The sequence below is a fragment of the Aphis gossypii genome, chromosome 2, assembly GCF_020184175.1.
Source record: "Aphis gossypii isolate Hap1 chromosome 2, ASM2018417v2, whole genome shotgun sequence".
NCBI classification, from domain to species: Eukaryota; Metazoa; Arthropoda; class Insecta; order Hemiptera; family Aphididae; genus Aphis; species Aphis gossypii.
Window position 1 is genome coordinate 26431755 of NC_065531.1, and position 27368 is coordinate 26459122.

Consider the following 27368-nt stretch of genomic DNA (forward strand, 5'->3'; position numbering starts at 1 on the left):
CTTTTTTACGGTTTCTTAGGATTTCATTTGTGACAATCACTAACAACGTCGTCTCAGATACGATGGAGGACAGTATAATATTCTACAGTACATATACATTATGGAGAGTTCAGAGACAGAGAAGTTTTTTAAAAAAAAAAAATAACAACGATAATTAATATCTCAAGATTCTCTTGATCAAGACGCAGGATTTGTTTTTAATTAAACATGTTCGGCTTATTAATTATTATGAACTTTATTACTCCCGTAACCTAAAATATATTATGTGTCGTGTATAAATTCTAAGTGGATTTCTTGTCATGAGTTATGATGACATTAATACAATATATACGTTAATATTAACGAAAATTCAATTAACTACATTTTCAATGGCAATAGAATCACAAAATTTTTTTGATTTTTTCGTAATCGTTTGAGCCTAATGATTTATTGCTAGACGATATTATTCCTTAAAGCTTTATTACTTATATTTTGTAAAAATTAAAAAAAAAAAAACGATTTGAATATTGACATAGTATTTGATAAAAACTTGTATACAAATATCATAAACAAATAAATAATAATATTGTTTGATATTAAATTGTAAGTAAATGTTGAAAGATAATATGTATTATGTATATTTTATATTCGTATCAAACTGAAAACGTATTATAAATATCAAATAGTTGGTTCTGTTTTTATTTTTGAACGGCGTTCAAAATATAATAATAATATATTATAACAATAATATCACGTAGAATAGATAGTACGACCATATAGTTTATATTTCAGTACTATAAATTATTCAGAATCGGTTATTTTATATTATTATTATTATTATAACTACTATATATTATATAAAAAAAAATTGTTTCATCGTATAACGATTAATGTTTTAACGAGTGTTTTAAAATTATCAATACTTAAAATATTTTGATATTATTATCAACGACGTACGAAACTCGACGGGTTAAAAGTGAATTAATATTTCCTTTGTACACCGAAGTTGCTCAATAATATGCATATATTATTAAATGTTTAATGTATAATTGAAATTTATCATGAAATATTTGAATGATTTCAGTGGTAATCTTAGATATTTATTCGAGTATAACACACGCATAATGAATAATCCAAAAATTATCCTACGAATAAAATTATAATAAAAACTTTTTGAAAAAGTTTATAATATCTGCAGTGTTTGTAATTAAGTAATCCTGCAGTAAAAATATGATTATATAATAATAGTAGTATAGCGTGTTATAAAAGATCGTGAAGTGGAGTCTTTACGGTGTATTAAAGAATTGTTTATAAATACACTTTTTTTTTTATATTGTTTTTATTTCAAGTATATTTTTATAAACATTTAAAAGTTGTTTTCAAATTTTTTATGTTAAAAAGCGATTATATTTAGTTACAACCATTACAAGTTATGTTATTTTTATTAGAACATATCAATAATAATAATAAAAAAAGACAAAACTTTTTTAAAATTATAGTGTGCAGTTATAATAACATTATTATAGTACACAAGTACAATAATAAATGAATTAAAATTTACCGTAATTACTTGCAAGTCGTTTTTATTCAATTAACATTGACTATATAACTATAAAAAATGAATCGTAGAATAATGATACTTTTATGTGTTGGCTTGTAAAACTAATATAATTTACCTAAACAGGGTTAATTATTTATCTGGTTATTAATTGAATTGGTTTCTTGGAGAATAAATAGTATTATACAATATTATTCTACATACCTATTTTTAACACAATCAATGAACTACTTTTGTCAGCTGTTTTCTCAACGGTTGATTCAAAATTCTTAGAAAACGACCAGTAATCTCATTATATTGGTTTTTAAAATTTATATATTAATTGTTTCATCGCGCATAAAGTGAATTTATTTTCGTAGAATAATCGGAGCGTCTGGTATAATATACAAATAGCTTGATTAAATTTGGATCAAACGAACGATATTGACGAAGGCGAAAAAAATACCAAACTCACTACGGCAACGCAACGGTTAATTTAATATTTTTTAAGTTATTTAATTATCAAGCAATATAACCTTTATATTGATAAATAATTAAAAAACAACAAACAATACCATAATAATATAGATAAAATGCTTTTTAGCAGAGAGATAAATAAACTATAATATAAAAAAAAAATAATAATAAAAAATAGTTTATCGCGACGATGCTTTATAACAAATATTGTAAATTTAAAACACTGCCTGTGTAATAAAAATACAATAATTGTATTGTAACAAAAATTATTTTTGTTATACATCACATCATGTGGCTTCGTAGTTTGTAAACAGCAACAATGGTCATCGGCAGAAATCCTTAAAAGGTCGGGAATTCTTAGGAACGGGAATATTCTTTCTTAGAAATTTACAAGATTGCCAGTTTTAGAAGTATGGTATATCCTCAATTAATTACGGTTTTCATTAAGATACAGAATTTTTCTCTAGCGAAACAGTGTATAATAATAATAATATAGACTTCTGAGAAAATTTATAACTGCTATAAATTTGAATTGTGATGACTATCACTGATAAGTTGCCATAAGTGATTCTCTAATGATTACAGGAGTTGAAAAATTTAAAGAATTTAATTGACAGATTCGAACATCGATTTCTAAATTTTCTTAGGCAAAGTGAACTTTTTGCTATTATGAAACACTATTTTTGGTTGATATTTCTGTTGTTAAAATCAAGTTTTAAATGGAATGAGTTATTATTGAGTTAAAATCTTCTGATATTTTTATTATATATTCTATACATTCTATATTTCTTCAGATGTTCGGATATCCAATTCATAGAAACATTTAATCAGTGTTTTTTATTCGATTTTTAATATTATATCTATCCAAAGAAACTTATCCGGTCCCCTACAATCGCGTATTATTCATGTCCTCGGGAACAAATGTCTTCAAGAATGAAAAATACTAAAATTAAGATTCGATCCACTTTTTCAGACAAGCGCATTTGTAATACCTAAATCTATAAGGATATTGAATTATTTCAGTTTCACTACAAATTCCATAGGTACTAATAAATTAATAATGAATTATAAATGTAAAAATGTATGATTTTATTCACTAACTTCTACTCATTTTATAGTGTAACCAGGTCTTTCCTAAATATTGGACATTCCTGCTTTAAAGTATAGGTATTGTATATTATGCACAGTGCTGTTATTATAACGATATACCAGCATTTGGTTAATTAAAAAATAAACCCTATAGAATCAAACATTTATTTTTTCTATTGTTGATGTACATAAATTTTGTTATGAATAAAATCATAAAATTTACTGGCGCGTTTAAAACGACTCGACGAATCCGGCCTAAATAAAAACGCGTATAATTCGAAAGTTTTTGTGCTTTTCCTCATTATATGCACACCTCAATCGTTTTTCGATTTGAATAGATCGATTGGCTTTATTATTCTCGACAAAAAAAAAAAAAAAAAAACGAGCAAAACGTAGGTATTGCCGAATTAAAGCAATACTATATAACCGACGATGATTTTTTTTGCTTTCGTTATATTTTCTTCGGTCATGATTAAGAGGCGGCACAATAAGTATAAAAACGCAATCTACATATATATTTATTACATTAAATTGCGCAGCTCCTCCGCATCATTTTACAATGAATATTCATAAGTTGTCCTTCTCTCCACGACATCGTCCTCCGATCCACCCTCATCGCACACATATACTATCGCCTAAAGTGAGCCGTATGGAAACTTTTCGACCAAGAATAATATTTACATATTTTATTACATTTTAAACGCTCGTTTGTAACACTTATATAATAATAATAATAATAATAATAATAATAATAATAATAATATACACCGTTTACCGCGTCTGCGGACGGGGTGGCTACGAAGGGTATCTATTGCTCGCGAGCGGTAGCAGAAGTCCACTCGGGGCGGCGGTGGCCATGCCGAAAGCGCAGCGAAAGTTCCCGAATCATATCGTCGTCGTAGACTCGTAGCAGTATTGTAGTTATATTCATATCGATAACAACGATTGTTACCGATGTTTAATAAATGTAAATGTCTCGGTGGATTTATTATACTTATTGTTGTAATGTTATGTATTATTATTGCGTTTACCGCATTTCGCCTTATCGGATATTTATAATATATCCTGCGACTGCGGAAACAAATAACGATAGCTGCCCCCGTCCGCGTAATCTTCGAACGATAAAAGTGGTAATATTCACGAGCATAATATAAATACGGGATGTAATTTTTATTTCTCTATATCCCAAGTTTACCAAAAGAATTGTTTAAGAAAATAGTTCATTGAACATGCAATTTTTGTTAATTATTGTGTAAAATGGCGTTTTTACCGGTAAACATATTTCGTCGTTTCAATACCCGTAGTTATTCCAGTAGTTTAGATGCATTTGTGTAGCTGGCAATTACATTTTACTGCTCCACATCATATTTTTTAACGTTTAAATTTTAAACATGTATTATTAACTGCAATTTCATAACATATTCTACTTACATTTCTAGTCATTTAGACCGCTATTTGCATATTATCAGACAGAGTTTTGGCGTTATCGAGAAAACCAAACGGTTGTATACTTACCACTTGGCAGGAGCTTGAATATTTTTTTTCTCAAATAACTTTATAATTTTATCCGTTTACCCATACTATGTAGGTGAGTATATTATTATAACACAGTATAAGACGTCTTGTTTCAAATCTTGTTATATATAATATATAATATTATGTATATTACACTTGGATTATTTCAGAATACGAACGACTCAAAAACATTACAATTGAGTAATAACAATATTATAATAACCGTTATTGAAAACTGTACAAGATACATAGGTAATACAAATGTATTTTACAAAACGTTATTATTTCGGTCGATTAAATTTTTAACACCAACAGTCGATAAAAAGAAAAAAAACGAAAAAAACCAAACAACTTTGTAATCTTTTTTCACAATATATATATACATATACAGTATACACACACCATTATTACAATATTTATAGGTATATATGTAGTATGGCTCATCACGTTTTTAACTTCCAAACTTCATACACATACACACACACACACACATAAACGCATATAAGTATACCATGTTGTTAACTTTTAAACTTTCTCTATTTCGCACGCAATTACGGTGCGATATTTTAGCGCGCGAAAAACGTTACGCGAAATGCTGTCACTTTATCCACTATAATTTTAATGTCCGTGGTCTTCTGAGAACTACCACAGGATAACGTAGATATATTTTATGATATTATTATTTTTATCTCGAAATGAAAATCGTATGCTCGCGTATATCGCGTTTGTATAAACTTTGCGAAATGTAATTTGCCTATACCTACACAATAGTATACTCTACTGGGTACATTACGTGTTGTATTTGTACAAATGAAAATGTAAACAATTATTTTTTAAAAGTTTAAACAAATATTGTGAATAAAAATTGTAGTAATCAGAAAAGTTTTAAAACCTATCCAACCACTTGACACATTTTCCTGTACAGATGTAGTGGGTAATTGCACAATATTATGTAATTTGAAAATTGATAACTTCGGTTTTCATGAATCTATATAATATGATACTTGTTTACTGTACAATGTATATTTTTTACTTCATCATACTTTGTGAACATTTCCATAGTATATCAATTTTCAATGTTTACTGTTTCCTAATATTATATAATCTATACTTAGTATACAGGATAATTTACAAAGCATAGTTTTCCCTTTTTTCATTTAATAATACACTTATTAAAATTTTAAAATAAATTTAATGGTTGTGTTTTTAAATATTTAAATTGTTTATAATATGTAAAAGTGCCATGTAGCGGTACAAACTTTTGTTTTCAAGTGAAAACCTTCTTTAAAAGTAAATTGTTAATTATATAATTATTTTAAGAATATTGATATACCAAAAATTTAAATTTTAATAAGAACTTTTTAAGTCATTAAAATGTATTATGTACAAAGCATAATCTTCAAAAACATTGTTATAAAAATTTAAAATATATGTGATACACATTTCATCTTGTACCTACTATACTAAAACAATTTTTACAAATTATAAAAATATGTAATAAATAAATAATAGTATAATAGTAAATCTAATAGTATGTTAGTATATCATTTAGGTCAATATATATTATTTAAACACAGTATCATAAATTATTATATGTACTTAGTACATTATTTTTAATAGCTGGGAAACTATTCATTCAGTTTTAAATTTAAAATGACAACAATTTTTCAAAAAAACAACTACTGAATAATTTATAGTAAATATGGTGGTTCTCAAATGAAAATAAAAATTTGTTTCACTATAGGGAAATTTTTAAATAAAGTAAAATCTGAATGCATGCTTGTATTAATATTCATGTATACTTATATTTATTTTCAAATTATTTAATTGTATTATATTATTTATTGATTGAAGTCTATTGATTTTAAACTCTTATAATATTACATTTTTTTATTTTAAATACGACATATTTAATTGTTAATAGCATATATTTTTAGTGTTAGATATAAATTATGAAGCGAAAAAATTATTCGTTATTATTATATGTATTGACCACAATTTTAATTTTTATATTGTTGTTTTATTTTTGCAGTTAATTTCATTGACGGCGAAGTGTTGCACATAACAAGAGTGAGTAGGCTCCATATGGGTGCTTATTTGTGCATAGCCTCAAACGGCGTCCCTCCTTCTATCAGCAAAAGAGTCACACTCAAAGTCCAATGTAAATATATATTTATATTATATTATAAGTCACCAATAATGCATTTTTACGTTATCGAAACATTATGTTTGTGAAAGTAAAATATAGGTACTATTAGAATCGTATACGCCACTCTATAAAACATTACTATAAAATATTAATATTATAAGGGTTATAGGTACCTATCTCAGTTGTTATTATTATTCATTTTATATTTTGAATATTAATTATGGGTAGACGACTTTATGTTTAATATGCCATTGAAAACTTATTCATTATATAGTTTCGATTGGTTTTAGTATTTTTAAACAACATAGTATTTAATTGCACTGGATTGACCGGATTCGTTGTGTATAATCTAAGATATTTAGCCAAAACAATTATCTTAATGGTAATTATTACAAATCAAGATCACGTTTGTTCTAACTATAATTATATTGACCGGACAAACTATGAATAGTAATGCAAAACGTTAATTGTTTTATAGCGTTCGTATTTAATTAAATAGAAAATTTAACTACGACTTGCGTAGTTATACGTAAATAAATCCATTGAACTGTTCAACATTCTCACATCACATATTAGTATAGATATAACTTTTATGGTTTATATTTCTGAGATTTAATAAAAATAGTAAATACCTCGTTTTATTTCATTCCTTGGAAAATGTAATGGTGAATATTATATACTAAACAAATTACAAGTTTATTCTGTAGCGCACATCTATTTTTATATCTATTTATATCTATTTTTGTTAAAATTAATATAATCGTAATACCTATACGAATTTTTCAAGAGTAGGAAACATAATTTTTATAAAATAAAAAGTATTACAATTTTTTATATGAAATGCAGTAAAAATCGTGAAAATATGCAACATATTTGTAAAAAATATTTAAAAAATTGATTATAGTTACGATATTATATGATGTACTTCGTTGCACAAAACTGGTATTTACTAAATTCTATTTAACAATTTATTGTGTTACAGTTCCTCCAATGTTGACTATTTCGAATCAACTGGTGGGTGGCTATATTGGCCAGGACATCAAGTTAGAGTGTCACACCGAAGCGTTTCCAACGTCCATAAACTTTTGGACAACCGAAAAGGGTGACATGATCGTCTCGGGTAAGCAATAATGTGACTGAATTGTGTAAAAAATGAACAAAAGTAGACATGACGGTTTCAGGCGAAAAATATGAGGCCATATCCACGGACAGCGGGTATAACAAATACATGATCCTGAAGATTAGAAAATTGTCGCCACAAGATTTTGGATCATACAAATGTGTGGCAAAGAATTCACTAGGGGAAACCGATGGATTCATCAAACTAGATCGTGAGTATATTTTAAATACGATGTATATTATTTTTATTTTATAGCTGTTTTGGTGTTTATGTTGTCTTAGCACTGTAGGAATAAAAAAAAAAAAACAGTTATCTTTTTATCACTATACGGAAACAACAAGATTTTTTAATTAGGTAATCGTATCGTACACAGCAATATTATTTCTAGCATTATAATATTACCTATTATTTTTAAAGTAAATATTATCATACAATCCGAAAACTACCCTCGATCAGAGTGCCTTGATAAATATAATGTGGTCATATAGAGCGTATCTTTTTTGATTGGTTATCGTGCGTCATTGGTAGGCATATATATTTTTGATAATAACTGGTATTATTTGAGCATAATCTATAAACGACATAAATTGTGATTTAATTTTTTTATCGTTAATGTGTTTGACTTGCTAAACATTGTTTTTTTAAGTAATTACACATCTACACTTATGTAAAAATCTAAAATGTTCGCTTTATTTATATTTATTCATTTTTTTAATTCAATACATTTTATCAAGTAAATACTTTAACTAATATGTTTATATTAGTATATAATAGTTTTGTAACAATGACAATATGTGCTGCTATTGGATACTCAAATTCTTATAGAAAAGGGTTTCTCATAAAATAATAATTTATCAAGGCACTTCGATTAGAAATTATTTCAATTAGATGTATACATTATTCATATTACATATTCTTATAGTCTTATTTCAAACATAGTAAAATATTCTCGGATTACTCCATTGTACATGTACTACCCGACGCACTTGTCATATATTTTACCTACTTCACCCCTCCCCTTCTCTCGACAAAACTTATAATACTACCACACTGCAGAATCCATCACGTATAGTTTATTCGATGAGTTTGGGTGAACATAATTACATAATACTATTTCAAAAATATGATTTTATTCATGGCAACTCTTCAATAACCGAAAGTACTCACACATTACATATTTTACTGATAAAATTCACGTTAAAAACGTTAATCAAAGCCAAAAATATACGATAAGTTGAGACGAAATAGCGAGTAAACTTGTACAAAACTTAAAATTTAACCTTGTTCCAACGCTCACGTATTTAATCATCAATTAAGTCATTTTATAAGAAAAACGCGCAACTGCATTTTTTTTTTTTTACAAACGCGCGCGGAATGAATTATATAAAGGAGTGGATTCGAGTAAACAACCCGGATGTTTAACACACCATAGATGGTTATTTACCAAGCAAGTTCACCTTCTTTTTTTTCTTCAATAATGCAGTTATTCAATGTCCTTTTTATTCAAATAAATAAGAACTAATCTTTTTAATATAAACTATTAATTAAATGATATTTTTATGTATGACATAGTACCCATTGTACTTTTAAAACTTACAACATTTTAGTTTATACAATTTAATATTACTTACTATAATTTTTTATATCACTTGAAAGAGAATCACTATATTTTTTAAATTGGTAATCATTGACTTATTATCTATACTACATGTACTACATAATGTTTAGTTGGCCATTACTTAAAATTACTTGTTTGATTTTTTAAATTTGGAAGCAAAGACATTTACAAAAAAGTCTTCTGCTTATAATTTACAAGAAAAATAATGATTTTTCTGCAAGATGGTCCTTAAATAATGTAACATATGTACAAATGTTATTTTTGTCTATGCCACATTAATATTGTTAATTGTTTGTAGAATTATTACCAGTTTAAATAGAAAAACAGTGATATGTGAAAAAGTACTACTTGATAGTTACTTATTTACTGTTAAAAAACTAAATTTATATATTAATATATTATGTTTAACGATCAAAATACAAGATTTTCAGTGTCGCAGATTTTTTTTTTAATTTTATTAATAAAAAGATAAATGTTTAAGTTTTATTTATTTTAGAGTAAAAATAACTGATTTTAAAACAATGGTAACTGTATTTGTATTAAAAAAATTAAATTAAAACGCTCCATTATCTTAAAAAATAATATAGTCTTGTGTGTATTATATAAATTTAGTTTAATAACTTACTATGACTACATAGTATTTTTGATGAATCGGCAAAATTTTTAGAAAACACTATTCCGCTTCTGATAATTAAATAATAATAATATAAATAATATAACTCTTTAATTTTTGTTTTTCATAATAAAGTAACAGTAGGTATTTCAAATCTTACATTTTAAAAAAAACGAAAATGGGTAAAAACTAAAAAGGGTTCATTATCGGTTATGTTAGCAACGCGTAGTGGAGCGTATTGTTTTTCCAATATACGTTTTTGGTTGAAAAAAACGAAACGAAACTTGTCGCGGCGCGTACGATACACATCTAAAATAACACGACTGTGACTTTTAGTTTTCGTTTGCCCGAGAGATTTTCAAACATCAATCACACCCGCTATCGTTACATATAGATATCTCTGGAAAATAACCTGCAGTCGCTATATTATATTCTTTTGCCGTTAGCTGTTCCATAATAATATTTTATACGACGTAATACTACATCGTATACGATATACTGCCGAGAATATTTTACATTTATCCCGCGTGTAATTAAGACTTGGGGTGAAAAAAGTGTCATTATTATTATTATCATGGACCATGGGATAGCAATTCTTTTTTGTGCCAAGTGCAACAATTGTGTAATAAAAGTTTAAAAAAAAATTTGCACATGCTAATGTTATGTATTCATATCTATAACAATTTTTTTGGCCTTTGTGGGGGAAGAATTTTTGAAATTATGTATAAACATAATCAAGTCGTTGGTTAAAAGGCTATTTGTTGTAAGCGACACATTTCAAACTTTCTAGGAGAACCCAAAAACGAATTTGTCTTTTTTTTTTTTTCAAAATGATATATTAATTAACTTTTGTTGTTTTATAGATAATCCTTCAATTTTTTTTTTCACTTATACGTATTATATTATTCTTTAAGATAAATCTAATTTCATATAGTAATATAACTTTTTGATTTTTCAGTAAATAACTAAATTTTATTTTTGGCGTTTACCACATTTTAATTTGCTTACTTGTACTTTTGTCGCTTACGTCATTTACTAATAAAACGCTTCAAGCGCCATAAAAAAATGTATTAAATGAGACACATACCCACATCATTACAATAAATTAATAAGTCAATTTAAATAAGTTTTTTTTTAATAAATTTGAATAGTATGATTTCTTATTTTATGAACAATTAAAACTTTTTAAATTTTTATAAATAATATAATAAACAAAAACAACTCGTTAGGTTAAAATAAACAAAATACAACTCGTACAATAAAATAAAAAAATATTAAAATAACAATATGAAAATAAAAAAAATTATTATATTTTTTAAAATTAAAATACAATTATTCATACGTACTTCACTACTTCCAAAATATCCAGCTGTTCTATGATTATTGTGATCAAAATATCACGATTAAAGATATTTTTTATCGTGGATCAAATTGAACTAACCTAAAAATCGTTATCACTTACCACATTTTTTTTCTTTTTTATTAGATACCACTCATTTGATTAGATAAAAAATATGCTGTAGGCGACAAATTAATCTGTTATAAGCGACAATATGGCGTATACACCATTATTAAAAAAAAAATGGGCGCTTAACACAAAATTATTATGTCGTTTACTGCTTACTAAATTAATTATAATGTCACCTAAATCAAATATTGTCGCTTACACAGTACTTTTTTCATACCTGTCGCTTACCGCATAAAGTTTGACTATTGATAACGCGTTATAAAATAATGATATCACTGCATGAAAATTATCTATGGAATCGATAGAGCGTCGTCTACAACGCTAGACAGCAAGTGTCGCTTAAATTTTAAGCAAATCTATACGGTATTTATAAATATGTTTAATAAATGTATATATTTTACAAACTAGATGTAAATAATATATATTATTATACTTTACACAATTTTAGACACTTAAGATGTCTGATATTTTTAGAGTTGTCTAGTAATTGGATGACCAATGGATTGAAATGATGATCTAGCCTCGTCTCGTATTGACAAACAAATTTTTGGATTTCGTTTATTTATTATGATAAGCACTAAGCAGCATAAATCACGGCAAATTTAGTTGTTTATTTCGAACTATTAGACTGTGGTGAAAGTCAAAAGGACAATGTTTTAACATCGTTATTGGTACAGCCCTGCAAAGTTGATTTTTATAAGTCAAAATAGGTTTTGTAATAGCTTCATACAATTAAGTTTATTTTCGATGGTTAAATCGGAGTAGATCCTACGAGTAAAGTTTTAGCATTATTCCTTTAATTTGCATTTTTTTCTGATGAACTTCGTGTTTCTAATTTAGAAGAAAGCCAAGGTGAATTCTAATGTTTTTACTAAATAGTTTTATGAAGTTGGTAAAATGGAACAAGATTAGGTGAATAAGATTCTTTTAATAAAATTTTGATCTTATCTCTTTCAACATTAAAAATAAATTTTGTTGGTATACTATTGAGAGCATAGAATCAGCCATTTTTTTTTATTAAACTAAAAAATATGTCTATAAGTGAGTTTGAAATATTTATGATTAGTAATTATATTACTTAGTATTTTTAAATAATAAATAAAAATTTTTGAAAATATAAGATTTAAAAATTAAATAAAAACACCTTTTGTACGCATACCATAGGTTAAGCATCATAGATGATTTCGGGTGATGTAAATATTTTTAAAAGATTACTCTTCATTATTATTCAAATAAAAACTAATAATTTGTATGTAACAATACTGAACTTAAATAATTTTAAAATATTTCACATTTCGCATTTCGCATTTCACAATTATTACAGATAACAACTACGAAACAATACCTAATTACCTATATCATTTCATGAAATAAATTATCATACTCGAACATCGATCAGCGACTGTTTTTTTTATCTATAAAAAGTTTACAAATACGTTGTCTGTCGTACTGCGTGCCTTTATCGTATTCTGATTGGTTGTTGTAATCATGGTAATTCACCAACCATGACCTAACAATACATTTTTAGAGTTGGGTCGACCTTAATTTTTAGATACGAAATAACAAAAATTGTTACTGTGAACCCGGCTTAACTCTGTTTGCATTAGGAAGTAGTTATTATACGGTTAAATAGTTTATAATTTTCTATTGCACATTACGCACTAATTAATTCGAGCACGGTGTTATAGTTTAATTATTAAATCACCGACAGAGAGTAAGTTATAACCATTTCTATATATTATATACCTCGCACTTGGCGTTATCCAACATTTGTCAAAGCGCCGTTGTTGGGTTGATTCATTGCGAGACGTGAATCCACACTTTGTTGTTGTGGCATTCCAACGAGACAATTTCCGGATTTGTCGGAGATGGCCATTTCGATGATAAACCGCACAATATGCATAAACGCGCTGCAGATGAATGTTGAAAGTGAATATAGCAAACGTCAAATTGTACAGGCCGATTTTACAAGCATGGGGACTCCTATTTTCACTTTAAAAAGAAATTTGAGATTTAGATTTTGGATTTTCAGTAAATTAAGGGGGCTACAACTATATTAAAATTATAATTATAGTAAATAATATTACTCTGGCAAAATTTTATAATTTTTTTTTTAATTTCTATAGCTTTGTAAATACTAGATTAAAATATATTGTATCTATTTATTTTTGTAAAAACGATTTATAGATTTTAATCCATTTAATAAGTAAAATTAAACGACTGAGGCGTTAATTTCAAATTTTAAATTAAACACACCAACATATTTTTAAAAATAATTCCTCACTGAATAGTGTACTGTTAAAAAAAAGTATTAGCTAGTTTAAAAATAAAAATTATAAAAAAAAATAAAATAAAAAAAAACACTCTAAAAATAGTACAGATAAAATATAAGTATTTAAAAATATAGTATTTAATTAATATACTCGTGTTTAAACATTTCAAAAAACTTATTATTGGAAGAAAATCTGGGGGTGAGCATGTTTGATAGATCACTCTGTACAGTATTATTATACTGTGATTATTATATTGTAATATATATTTAATCCTACACATTTAATCCCATACATCCAATATGCAATACTATTTTATTTATGTGTGTGTATATTATTTTAAAATTAAATTAAAAGTTTCTATTAAATATTCGAATGATGCGTTGTACAAATTATGAAACTATAGCGTAACAGTGACGAGAGAGATGGAATAGTATGATTTTATACATATTTATTAAAATAGAAGCAATGATAGACTGATGAAAATGTATCTATATGACGATAAAACCGTTGAAATCAGGTACCCTACTGTAAATCCGATAAAATAGCTTCAGGTTTGGTGTTCATTCGGTTAGAATATTTGACTCGTTGTTTGATCATAAATATGATTCTAGAAATCGAACGACACATGTCTTATTAATAAACGACTGTGTAGGTATGATATGAATCGGCGCCGTAAATGCCCTATGGAAATCTCTACATAATAATGACCCGTGCATGTACTATATTCTACGATTGATTGCGGCATACCGACGAGATCTGATATTCGTACCTTTTTGCGGAATACGTGAGGCAGGAATAGAAAATAAAAGGTTTATTGGTAAATTCTTGAGGTACAAATTTTAATATAGTTGATAAAACACATAAACCCGATTTAAAAAAATTATGTTACCTAAATATTATAATACAATATGGATACCGAGACGTGATGGTTTAATTAAATCCTCCTATTTTCTTTTAATAATTATAGTGCACTTCATATTTTTCACTCTTTGTTTTATGTACATTAGTAAAACCACTGTATCGACTTTTAATTGTATTCGTGTTGTGATAATATTAACCGTTGAACTGATTTTGCACTAAATTATTATCAATTAATAATATTAAAACATTATATGGAAAGTACAACTACCTATTAGTACTATAAAACGTTTTAATAATTACCGTGTATGCATGTATACACACACATATTAAAATAAATGCATTAAAATGATAATTTTTCACTCTGAACAAATAACATTGTAATCAAAAATCAACATAATATTGTTATATGTAATATGGTCTTATTTCGTTAATAATCTCAAATAAAGGATTAAATATTAATATAATGTACATGTCACAATAACTTTTTGTTTAGCATTTCTGCGTGCAGGTGTTCCGTTGGTTTCGCGATTGCTTATACACTTTGGTACAAACTTTTCTTCATTTACATTAACGGCCGCGCCTTATAAAACAATTTCTCAACAACAAGTTATATTTTTGTTAATACTGTAATAACAAAAACAGTTTATCTATGCATATACTTATTATATTATTATATTAAGATACATCGATATCCTTCTATAGTAATAAGTATAATACTAATTATTAAGTTTCCATCGATGTAATTGTGAATTATTTAAAACACGAATTTATTACGTTTCCTGAAACCCTGTAAAATGTCAATATTAATGTTTGAACTGTAAAATGTTTTTTTTTTTTTTTTAATTTTAATCCATAAATATAAAAAAGCGTATGACTATCTTTTAAAGCGTTTGTTTTAATAATAAATAGATAAAAAAAAAAACACATTTTTCTAACTATATTATAATTAAATTTTGTCGGTAAAAACAGTAATAATAAGTAGTTTCTTTCAGTTATTATTAAACAATATTTGGACGATTTTTTAACACTTAGTAATCTAATTAGGTTCATGTTTGTAACCTACCGGTTTTTATCGAAATTCTCTAATTAATTACAATTACTGCCGAATGCACTTTTCCATAATCTATAATTTAAACGATGTCGTAAAATAATATTTTTGACGACTCCAGAAATCTTAAAAATAAGCAGATAATATTCAATCTTCAAAATCCATGACTACTGTCTTACGAGTTTTCACAGCCGCAGTAGTTTTAATCTTCATCGTTATATATTGTTATCATAAAGGTAATTCGTGGTTTCGTTATCTACAAAACGTTAACGATTGCTTCCTAGGAAACAAATGCATTGGCCGACTGTAATAAGTACTTGTATGTCCACGTCTATTTACGTATTAAATAAGAAAAGAGCGTATAGTGAGTTTGCAAGGGAGGGATTATATACCAATTATAAGTGGACGGGGGCAGAAAGATAAATAGATTAATCGTTACAAACAAACGTCGTTTATATCGCGTCTTTAAATATATAGCCAAGATTCGACGATCCGTAGTGTAAACTGATATAGACGATAATCGACTGACTGTTGGGATTTTGTTTGCAGAAATCGCAGTGCCGTCGAGACCCATGGTGATTACCGATGAACCAGATGACGATCTAAAAGGTGAGTGACACGCGCATGAATTATTTTAACTCAGGTTTTACTAAATATTTTACGACAAACCACTCGAAAGAGTGGCGTTTTTTTTATAAGTTATAATACGTACCTCGCCTTAGCCTGCACGGAACGTTTAAGGACAGAACCAGATGTTATATTACAATATTATAGTAAACGGTTATTGTGACTCGTTCATATTTCAATTAGAAATTAAAACAAATTTATTTTTTGAGGATATTTTAAAATTGAGAATACAATTTAATTGTTTGTTCTTCTTTATATTTATATACGTTTTCATGTCGACGAATTTGGAAAACCTCTTGCATAATGCTTCAAAAAAAATGACTTCAACTATCAAAATAATCATTCAAAACGAAATGATGATGATATTTTTTTTTGAAAAAGTCATTAAAAATATTAAAAATAATAAATCAAGTAGAAATATTTCCAGATTGGTCGAATCTATTAGATCTGTCGTTATTATTGTCAGTTTAGTCATTACTGTCTTATAGTTTTCAGTGTATTTTTATTCTCCTGTGCCCCTCTTATTGATTTTTTTAACATGCTCCTGTGACCCTATAACACTCTTTACCTGCCACCCTCGTACACGCCTTAAGGGGATTACAAATAGTTATTTACTGTCCCTGTTCATCACATGCGCTACATAGAAATGTGTCGTTAAGTTTATACTTGAAATTGACTTACTTACTAACATGTCCGACTTTATCTTTATGTATAAGTCACACCAAAGTAAATTGAAAAAAACTTCAAAATTTATTTTTTTAATATGCTTGAGGGGAAAAAATCGAAACTGTGAGAAAGTCAATATTAAATAGATTTCACATCAAGTTTTAATCCATTTTCAAAGTCCTTATTATTAGATAGGGATCGATTTGTGATCGATACGATATTAGACAAAGAACATTTTAAATCCTTACGATGAACTTGTTGTGTTATAGACTGCAGAAAATCTACAAGAAACCGCTTCTAGTAGTTACTATATAATAGCCTTAACTGACCATTACTATCATTATCATATTATAATACTTAGGAGCTCTTCCTCCTGCTCCTTTCGAACACAAACTCTCGATAGCTCACGCCAATCCACCAGTGAGCTTCGCCCATATGGACGTACGTCCTCTGGGTCGTCATCCATTATACAATTTAAGATAATGTTATTTATTAGGTAACTTTTTTTTATATAACAACTTTTGTGATCTCTTCCTCACAGATTATGATGACAGCGACAACGACGTTGGTAACGGCGGTCCGTCGGAAACCGTCTTCAACTCGTTGCCGACAGACAACAGTTCGCTCAACTCGGACGCGGTCCGGTGGTCGCGGGATGGCTTCTTCGGTTGGATTACGTCGGCCGGATTCTGTTGGATGGCTACTGCCTTGATATTTGGCAGGTGATTATCACCGGTCGTGAATTTCCCGTAACATTCGATACGGAAACATCGTCGTGCATGTTAATGTCGCACGATCAAAATGTAGTGCGGTGGCGCGTCATCGTCTCACCCCCGGAACAGGAACGGATTGTAGTAATTTTTTTATGCCCTTAAATTTTCGTGTTTTTGGTTTTTTTTTTTTTTTGTTTAGTATAAGTGCGTTATGCTCCTCCTGCATTTTGTAAGATAAAAAATTTAAAAAACTCGGTGGACGTTGTGCCGACGATTATGTTATGTTATACGATTAAATTCGTCGCTTTGATTTGTAATATATTATAATATAGCTAACTGCAGTTATTATTATATTATATTATTTATAATAATACTATGCGAATCAAATATTATTATATATTGTGTTGTGTTATTTGGTTAATTGGAATTTTTTTATAGCATAATAATATATTTTATAAATTATTTAATATTTCGTCCTATTCAGCACTGTGTAATAATAACAATATAACAATATTTACAATGTTGTGATGTATATGCGTGCGTAGTATCCGCCGAAACCGTTGTACATATTACTATAGTTATAATACTTATTTTGATCGTTTACAATAAATAAATACAAACACGCACGCGTACATACGTATTTATGATAGTATAATTTAATACCTTCAACATATAATAACAATACTATACACATGGTTAATATTTTGTATATCCGTATTTATATATCTACGATAATAATATTATATTGCATGTACTCTATGTGTATTTTACTATCGTGAAATAAGCGCAATACGATTCCGATAGTGGTTCACGTCCTTATATTATATTATACACAGTCAACCAAGTGTTGGGGTGGGAGTAAGCGTAACATTAAATCGAGTCCTTTAGGAATAATTTGCAAAACAAAATTTCTAGGTATAAATCTACAGCATCGTCCAAGCCAAAATACTTAGAAAACAAGTAGTTTTCGTTATTAATTTTCAACTATCAATAATCGTCCGTGTCCACTTTCAGCTGTATAGAGTGGTTCAATATACATGTTTGCCACCTCTTTGTACAACCATGTAGTTGAACAAAATCTAATGTTTAGAATTTTAAAATACACTGAAAATTCCATATTTTGAAGTTCTAGAAACACTATTTAAGAATTTTCCTGAGAAGATACAAATAATTTTCAAATAAAAGTTACCCTTTTCAACTAAATTGTTGAATAATTGTGGTTAATTTTCCTTATAATTTTTACTTATCAAAATTAAAATTCCAACGAGTAACTCAAGTTAATTAACTTTATGTTTACTAAAGATAACAGATCCATGAAAATGTATTTGAAAGAAATGAGGACTATGATGATTTGAACATTTTAATAATTAAAATCAATCTATAAATATTTATAATTAGTAAACATTTTCCAAGTTAGACACTAGATCCAATATTACTTAAATTTTACACTTAGGTATCTAAAACAATTTTTAGGACTAATATCCTCAGTATAATTATTTCAATAATTGAAACATATTGGTTACTTATGAATACAATCGGGATTCAGTCCTATAATTAGGAAAAGGAGGAAACAACAACAACAGGTCACCTTATAAAAATGTTGGCCGAGACAGAATATGACGTAAGCACTTAATTCAGTAAGTATAATAATATATTAATATTATAATATACAACTATATAACATTCGCGTGTGATTAGAATATCTTAATCGTAAGTATTATAATTGAAGTTTTGATATTAATTTTCAATAAGATAAATTTAACTGAAATTTAGTTCTGACATTATATTAAATAAAAACGATTAACCATAAATCTATTTTTAATATTTAAATTAAAGTGATTTGGCGTTATCGCGATTGATGCAAATCGTAAATAAAATGATTTATCTACCAGTATACATATTATCTGCTTGCACGTGACGAAAATTTATTTATTTTGTTAGTCCGTCATGCAGCTTCCGCCGCCTTTATTTGGTACATTAGTAAGAACATACAAAATAAGCATAATAAGACGAAGAAAAATGAATAGTATTTATTTAATTCTCTCTTTTTTTTAGTGTTGTAGTTTATAATACATGCTTATGAAATAGTATCCGTGCTTATATAATATATACAAAAGAAGTACTCATAGTTTAAAAAATACAAAATAAAAGTTTCGTTTTCAAGTTCTTTGATGTAAGTATGAAACGAGTTTTCGTTCGTTGTCGAGAAGTTTATTAATAACAAACGGTGGTTTATCGATTACCACATTATATCACTGCCACGTTTAACAGATTTAAAACAATACCAATGTGATTTTTTTATGGAACCATATCAAAGCTCAAGTATGCCAACAATTGTTCTCAAACTTTAAAAACCGTGAAAGGGTAATGATACAGAAAATTGCTGCCATCTCTTCCGAAATGACCTGCAATAGACTTATAAAAGACAACTCCTAAGCAAGGCTCGACTTGCAGGGTATCGAAAACGAGGAGTGCTATCCTAAGGAAATAATAATTGATATAAAATAGTATTATTATTATGCACAATTTATAGATATAAAATATTTTTATCTTGGTTTTCGTTTTTATTGGTCTCACGAATTGGGTAGTTTTTATTTATTTATTTTTATTTTTGTTTTGTCACACTCTGTATATAATATTATAATATATACAGTCAAAACGAAACGAATCAGAAGTTAACGATTAAGTCGTCGGAAAAGGGCGAAGAGGTACTGTTTCCGCGTACACTATTACACGTCGAGTATAATATACCATATACGTACTTATATATAATATACCTACCTATATAATATGTGCGCTACCTTTATCGTCGGTAAACACGGTCCAGGTAACCCGAACGATGCGAATACCTCGTGCATATCGTTTATATATATATATATTATTATACGTGAGGTACACATACGTCTTTCCACGGACAGTGTGTAGTGTATGTACAATAATACGCTCGTGTACCCAAGCCAGGCGAGGCGCGACTCGGGGGTTTTCTTTGTAAATTTATCGGTGCTGCCACGCGGCCGATTGCCGGACCGTATATCTTACAGACCCGCGGCCGGCTGACTGTATTATATATATATGTACTATTATACACATATGTACGCGAGAGAGTATCGTAGTAGGCTGACGATGGACGAAAAGCATACCTCCATCCCTTTATCAACCCTTCGACCACCGTAAGCCCCCCCTAACGGTCACCTATACCGCCCATCGTCAGCAAGGATCTATGTACATGTATGTATAGATGGTGTATTCCCCAGGAGAGATATGTGTTTTATCTGCTCAAATACGGTCCTAGTATCAATGTATTATTATTATTATTATCACATCGACGTGTGTATGTGAATTTGTGTGTGTGTGTGTGAGAGAGAGAGAGAGAGCTTAATGTGCAATAAATGTATGTAATACGTATACATATAGGTGTAATGATATATATATATTGGAACAGATAGGCCGACCGATTTGCGAATACAATAGACAGCGGCGGGGGATCGTGTGTGTAATTAGGGATTTCCGGTGGAAAAAAAAAATAAAAATCACGCTGTCAGTTCGGCCGGACGTCCGGTGATTTTTATACAACGCGGCGCGTCGCAGTCCAGTCGAAATATCATCTATTTACCAGAGACCCGCCATATTTATCTCCCTCTCTCACAAAAAAAAAAAAAAATACAAAAATATCTATATGCACATGTGTCGGCATACTGGTGCGCGCTATATATATTTATATATCGCAATAGGCTATATATTTTCCCATCCGGACCCCGTGAAAACATTTCGTTTGTATATTGTGTGCCCCGACGAGCTCTATTTGCGATCATAATAATATTTGGAACACACTGACGTTTCATACCACTGCTCGGTAGGGCTACGTATACATTATGTCCTAACCTATGTGATTCAGCATCATTAAACGTATGTGGTCTTCTCTATATTACTACAAGGCACAAAAGCTCAAACATTTTGGGATGACTGTAATAATCCTCTAAAAAGTTTTCAAAAAAGTAACTCAATAGAACTTTGTCATCCCATCATCATGAATAAGGACATTGAGACTATATTTACTTGTATACAATTATTATTTTTACTCTAGTTTCATTTTTTTGTTTATTACTAAAATAAGAATGTTGCAAGTGTCATAATTTCGTAACTATTTCAAGTTTTCCTAACCAAATTTTAAATCAGATGTATTATTATTGAAAAGTATTTATTATAAATACATAACTCAATTTTAATTTTGACAGAATAGGATCTGTAATTTAAGTTTTAGGCGATGAAATATAAACACACTTTATAGAACATTAAACTAATAATAATTACAAAATGTCTTGTGATTTGTGAATTAACATCGTTTTGTCTTGGGTGTTGAACATGTGCGTGCCGCGTGCAGCATTTTATTGTGGAATAACCATTTTATTATTTTTTATTCGTTTTGAATTGATAGCATATGAGTTCAACGATTTATCTTTCGTGAGGAATGAGGATACTACATTATAGCAGGGGTGGCCAATTTTTATAGAATTGTGATCGACCTTTGAGTTTTTTTAGTTTGTAATACGATCGACCAAAAAAAAAGATCGTATATACATACACTTCTTTTATTTAGAATAACATAAGGGTGTCGCTATCGACTAACTGGCCACCCCTATATTATAGGACCACTACCCCCTAGTCGAGTTTATGTGCATGGAGCAAAAAATGTATGACATCGACCTTTTAAATATTTAATCATCATAGTTAAAATGATAGTATTATATATTCTATTATATAATCGATTGTATATTGCATAATATCTGTTATTTTTTAATTAAAACTTAATATTGCAAAATTAAAAAATCTTTGAAATACCTAGTATAACCTAATATGTATATATAAATACAATATAATATATAATATGTATACCTAATATTTCTCATATCGGTACACCTCCATCATACTATAAAAATAGTTTTTATTTATGTGATTATGTATGTAGCTTATTATCATTATAAGTTATTTACATAAAAAATAAAATATAGTGACTAATTCTGATAATGTATTATGAGATATAACAATATGTGATTTACGATAAATCGGTTATTGCGATCAATCGTTGTTCGGTAAAATATTTTTAATTGATTGTCATACGGTGGTTAGATACTTTCGATTAATTGATATATTTTCCATTTAAACACCAAAGATCGGGATCCATGAAAATACGTAAAACGTTTATAATACAAGTACAAATGCAGAAAAAATGTCATTTATCAAAAAACCTTTTACCTATACTGGGTGATACACCATGATATAGGATTCTATTTCTTGATATCAAGATGACAACTGTCAACTAAGTACCTGATATAGTATAATAATAAACACCGAGTGCAAAGGACATTTATATAGGTATCTTTTGAACATTTAAACTTTTTAATAATCATTACGTTATACTCGTATTATGCTCTATTGACGATTACCAGTTATTGTCACAAGCTGACTTTGAGTGGTTCAATATATATTGGACTTGTCACTTATCACTCAATTTATCCATGTACAAAATTGTCACTTTTGCTAAAATCTAATCCCTGGTTTTTTTTTTAATATGATAAGGACAATATATTCTGTAAATATTTAATTATGTTATGCGAACCTTTGCTTTAAGCAATTAGGTATAATCTTGATCCTAATTCACACACAGAATACATATGTTTCACGTAACTTAAAACATTCGGTTTTGCAACGAAGTTTGTAAAAGAATTTCAGTAAATTATGTCCATTAAAGTTGTATATTGTGAGTACTTTTGTCCGCACAATGCTGGAGGATGGTTATATTGTGTTGGATCTTTATACTGATAGCGATCCAAGCCAACTTGATAAAGTGTTGAGTAATGTTTTGTGTTTAGCCAGTTACGTAGTTCATATTATCTGTCCACCACATTATTAACTATGCTTAAGTAGCAAATATACTCTGCCCATCTTTTTTGCCCGAACGAAAGACTATTACACGATTATTGGACCTGAAACATATTTTACGATACGACTGAGAAAATTAGTCAAAAGATAAAGAAATATAAAAGAAAACCTTCTCGATTAAATATAAACGATTCTACGGTGTTATCATTTATCTATATTGTTAAATAATCCTGAACTGTAATTTTTAAATTGTATTAATAGTTTGCAAGTTCATGAAAACGCGTTCAATTGAATTAATTTTAGTAAGAGTTTCTGTTTGTGTTTTGATCAATACTCTAATAACTGCATGGGCATGAAGATGAAATAAATACACAACTATAGATTTTTTAAATAATAAATTAAGACAATTTCAATTTGAAAGTGTAAATGTATATTCATATATGTATAATGTATATTATTATTATTATTTTAATTTAAATACAAAAAAAAGACAAACTCCCGAAGGATACACGATCATTCTATCGTCGCATGACCACGAAACTCGCAATATGGTTATCATGATTATCAATATTTTATACGACGAGTGTATGGTGTTGTCAAAAGATATAAGCGCAAATCAAGATAAGAAAAAGTTAAATTTTATTGTTCCAAAATTCCAAAATCATAGATATCTATGTGCTTTATTCTAGAATTTAGATATTAAATAGCTATATAAATTAACAGTAAAAATTAGATAATGTAGTGGTATAGTAGTACCTATTGGTACTGATTGTTTCTAATAACTGACGTGTTGTTTCAATAATCCGATTGATTTTCAATGTTTGAAGAACGCCCAGCCCATCTTTAGACATTTTATTTAACAACACGATTGTATCAATATCCGTATTTCTAATGAATGGCTTTTACTGTATATAAAATATTAATATTGATGCAAATCATATTTTCCGTCTTACATCTTTAGCTTTGGTGTTCATGTCCAACTAATTTTGGCACAATTGATATATGTATCATTGACAATATATATATATTACTGTTGTTTATCTATGACCTACGGTGATCTTTTTAAAGTAACATACTAATTATGTCAAAAACCATTAACTTTAAAAATATTTCTTTTATATTGTTTTAAATCGCAACAAAACAAAACTTTTGGATACTAATGTATTTTATTTTTATATTTGTTGTAAGTTTTTTATTCTTTGAATGACATCATACATTTTTAATTTTTTAAGAGTATTTCGATCAATAAAAATTAAATTTCAAATTGTTTATTACTTACAAGAATATTATCATTTTAGATGAGTGGAGTTGAGGACCTATATTTGAAGGTGTACCCCTAGTTATACCACTTCACTTATAAGTTATAAGTGAGTTATAACTCATAAATTACTCGAGGAATTCGAGTTGCTTGAACCAAAGTACTCTAAAAAAGATTTTGATTTAGATAAGGAATTAAAAATGCATATTTTCATTAAAAATAGGTACAAAATAAAAATCGATAATGATAAAAAAAATGTATTTTTTGTAGAAACAATTAATTTTTAATGACTTAAAATTATGTGAAAAATATATTTTATAAAACTCCAACAGTTTTAAAATTATGAGTGTCTTACTTCTAATTCGGTATACTTAAAGCTAGCCAGGTGTACATGGTTTGACCATAGTGCTGTGGCGGCATTTGTTTGCTCACGACATTTGTCTAATTAAAGAAAAGAGCTAGCTCTAAAAAACGAAATAGCTAAGAAAAACTTTCCAAATACTATGACATAAATGAGTAATATAATTGAGAACTGTACTTGTAAGTATCAACTAAAAGATATAGCGGTTTTGATGCGATTTAATATTAATTTATTATTATTTATAGTGATATAATTATTTATTGGAGGCGATATAAGTTTAAATACATTTAAGTATATCAATAACAATCAATAACAGTTTCCACGCGGATCGAAGGGAGGTCATATTCTTATGGTATAATAAAAAGAAATGGAAAATGAACTAACTAATGAAATAACTCTGATGTAATCGATATTTTAAAAATTTTGTTTTCAGTAAAACATTATCAATAGTTACTAATAATTAGTTATACCCATATTTTTTTCTTTTTGAAAAATTGATAAAAACAAAAAAAAAGTATCAAGATTTCATCAAAGTTTTGTATAAAATATATCATTTTTATTAACGACTGTGGTTGACAATAACTATACTGCGGTCTGAGAGGCTCTTGTTAAACACGTGAAATTTAAAAAAATATTTTAGAGTAAAACGAAAAATCTGTATTTATGGGTTAAGAAGAATATTATGTAAAAATAAATGCTATCCAGTGTTAAAAATCTCACTACTAAGATTAAACTTAAATGTAAAACGTCCAATTAAAAAATAGTTTTTCAATTCGAAATTTTAAGTTATTTTTGAATTCAAGGAAAAACAAAACGCAATAATAACCATTTATATAAATGAGTATTTGTTAGTATGATAAAATACTCGAATATAGTTTTAATTTAATTGAAGCATATAATATTGTATTTTGTAATTTTTTTATTATTATTATATCTTGGTGTTTTTGTAAGTTTTAAACAGTTTTAAGATTTATTGCAACAAATTGTTGTTTATATATTATTATTTTTTATCTTCGAATAACAAGATTTCTTCGTTTAAACCTAAGTCGTTTGTTTCTCTGGCAGCCATAAACTCGGTTTCTATCTTTTCTATTGTTACCAAATATCATGTAATATATATAAATTTATTTTTAATATTTGGCGTGGGCAATTTTAAAAATTAAAATCAATAAATTTAATTAGAAAATTGTTTAATGATGCACAATTATTACATAAGTTTAATATATTACATTCCAAACAATTAGTTATACAATTAATTATTTCATCGTTATGTAGGCTGTAACAGACGAATAATATATGATTTATGATATCTTGCACTTACACAGTTACACAGATATTACATAAAATAAAATAATATTTAAGTAATGCCAAAGCAAGTATAATATGTACCAGTAAGACCTAAGTGTTGATTATAGGGCCATTGATACATTATAGTTGATTAAGTTTCAATTTAGCAAATTATATAGGTAGTTATGACAACTAATGTTCAAAAAATAAGTAATATAGATGGTTTAACTACAAGCATACCCATCCCTATTTTTAGCTTTACTTTAATAGTGATTTTATTCAAATTCTGACGCTTGATGAATTATTCTGTATAATGTTAATGTTTATATTATGAAATTAATCGCGTTAATTCCGAAAATTTAAAACTGTAAAAAATCACCATTTTAAGCAAATAGTTTTGTGTACTTTTTAACTTATTATGAAAAGACGTATATTTACTCTAGTTGGAATTATGAAACAAAAACCACCGGGAAAAAAAGTTTAAAATGAAAATATCGTTCAAGTAAATTGTATGCATAATATATTATGCATTTATAACTCAAGCGATTAATCAACAAAAAAATGTTTAGAATTAAACTAATATTATTACAAGTATCTACAAAATTATCATATAAATACACTTAAAAAAAACTGTGCGTGTTAGTAAGTCAAACCTTTACGATTTCGATTTATTGGAAAATCATTGCTTGACTACGAAGTCTGTAATAATAACTGCTATGGCATTTACCTCATAAGTCACATTTTAACACGTTATAATATTCTAAAGTCCTAATTTGGATTCTCTAGCCAGTAACCACGTAACTAAACTACACGAATCTTTGATACGAAC

At 27.7% G+C, this 27368-nt stretch overlaps 1 protein-coding gene across 4 annotated transcripts in view; it reads left to right on the plus strand.

Annotated features, from left to right (window-relative positions):
* The window catches only part of LOC114126188 (lachesin-like), a 111332-nt gene extending 92939 nt beyond the window's left edge, over positions 1 to 18393 (plus strand). For 3 of the 4 annotated variants that reach the window (XM_050201235.1, XM_050201234.1, XM_050201236.1), the window contains exons 7-11: positions 6630 to 6758; positions 7729 to 7866; positions 7913 to 8077; positions 16297 to 16356; positions 17582 to 18393. In XM_050201235.1, the coding sequence (XP_050057192.1) occupies positions 6630 to 6758; positions 7729 to 7866; positions 7913 to 8077; positions 16297 to 16356; positions 17582 to 17766 (677 nt within the window). In that variant the 3' untranslated portion in view covers positions 17767 to 18393. The remainder of the gene's footprint in view (positions 1 to 6629; positions 6759 to 7728; positions 7867 to 7912; positions 8078 to 16296; positions 16357 to 17581) is intronic. The other variant, XM_050201237.1, reaches the window with a different exon arrangement.
* Positions 18394 to 27368: the final 8975 nt, after the last annotated feature.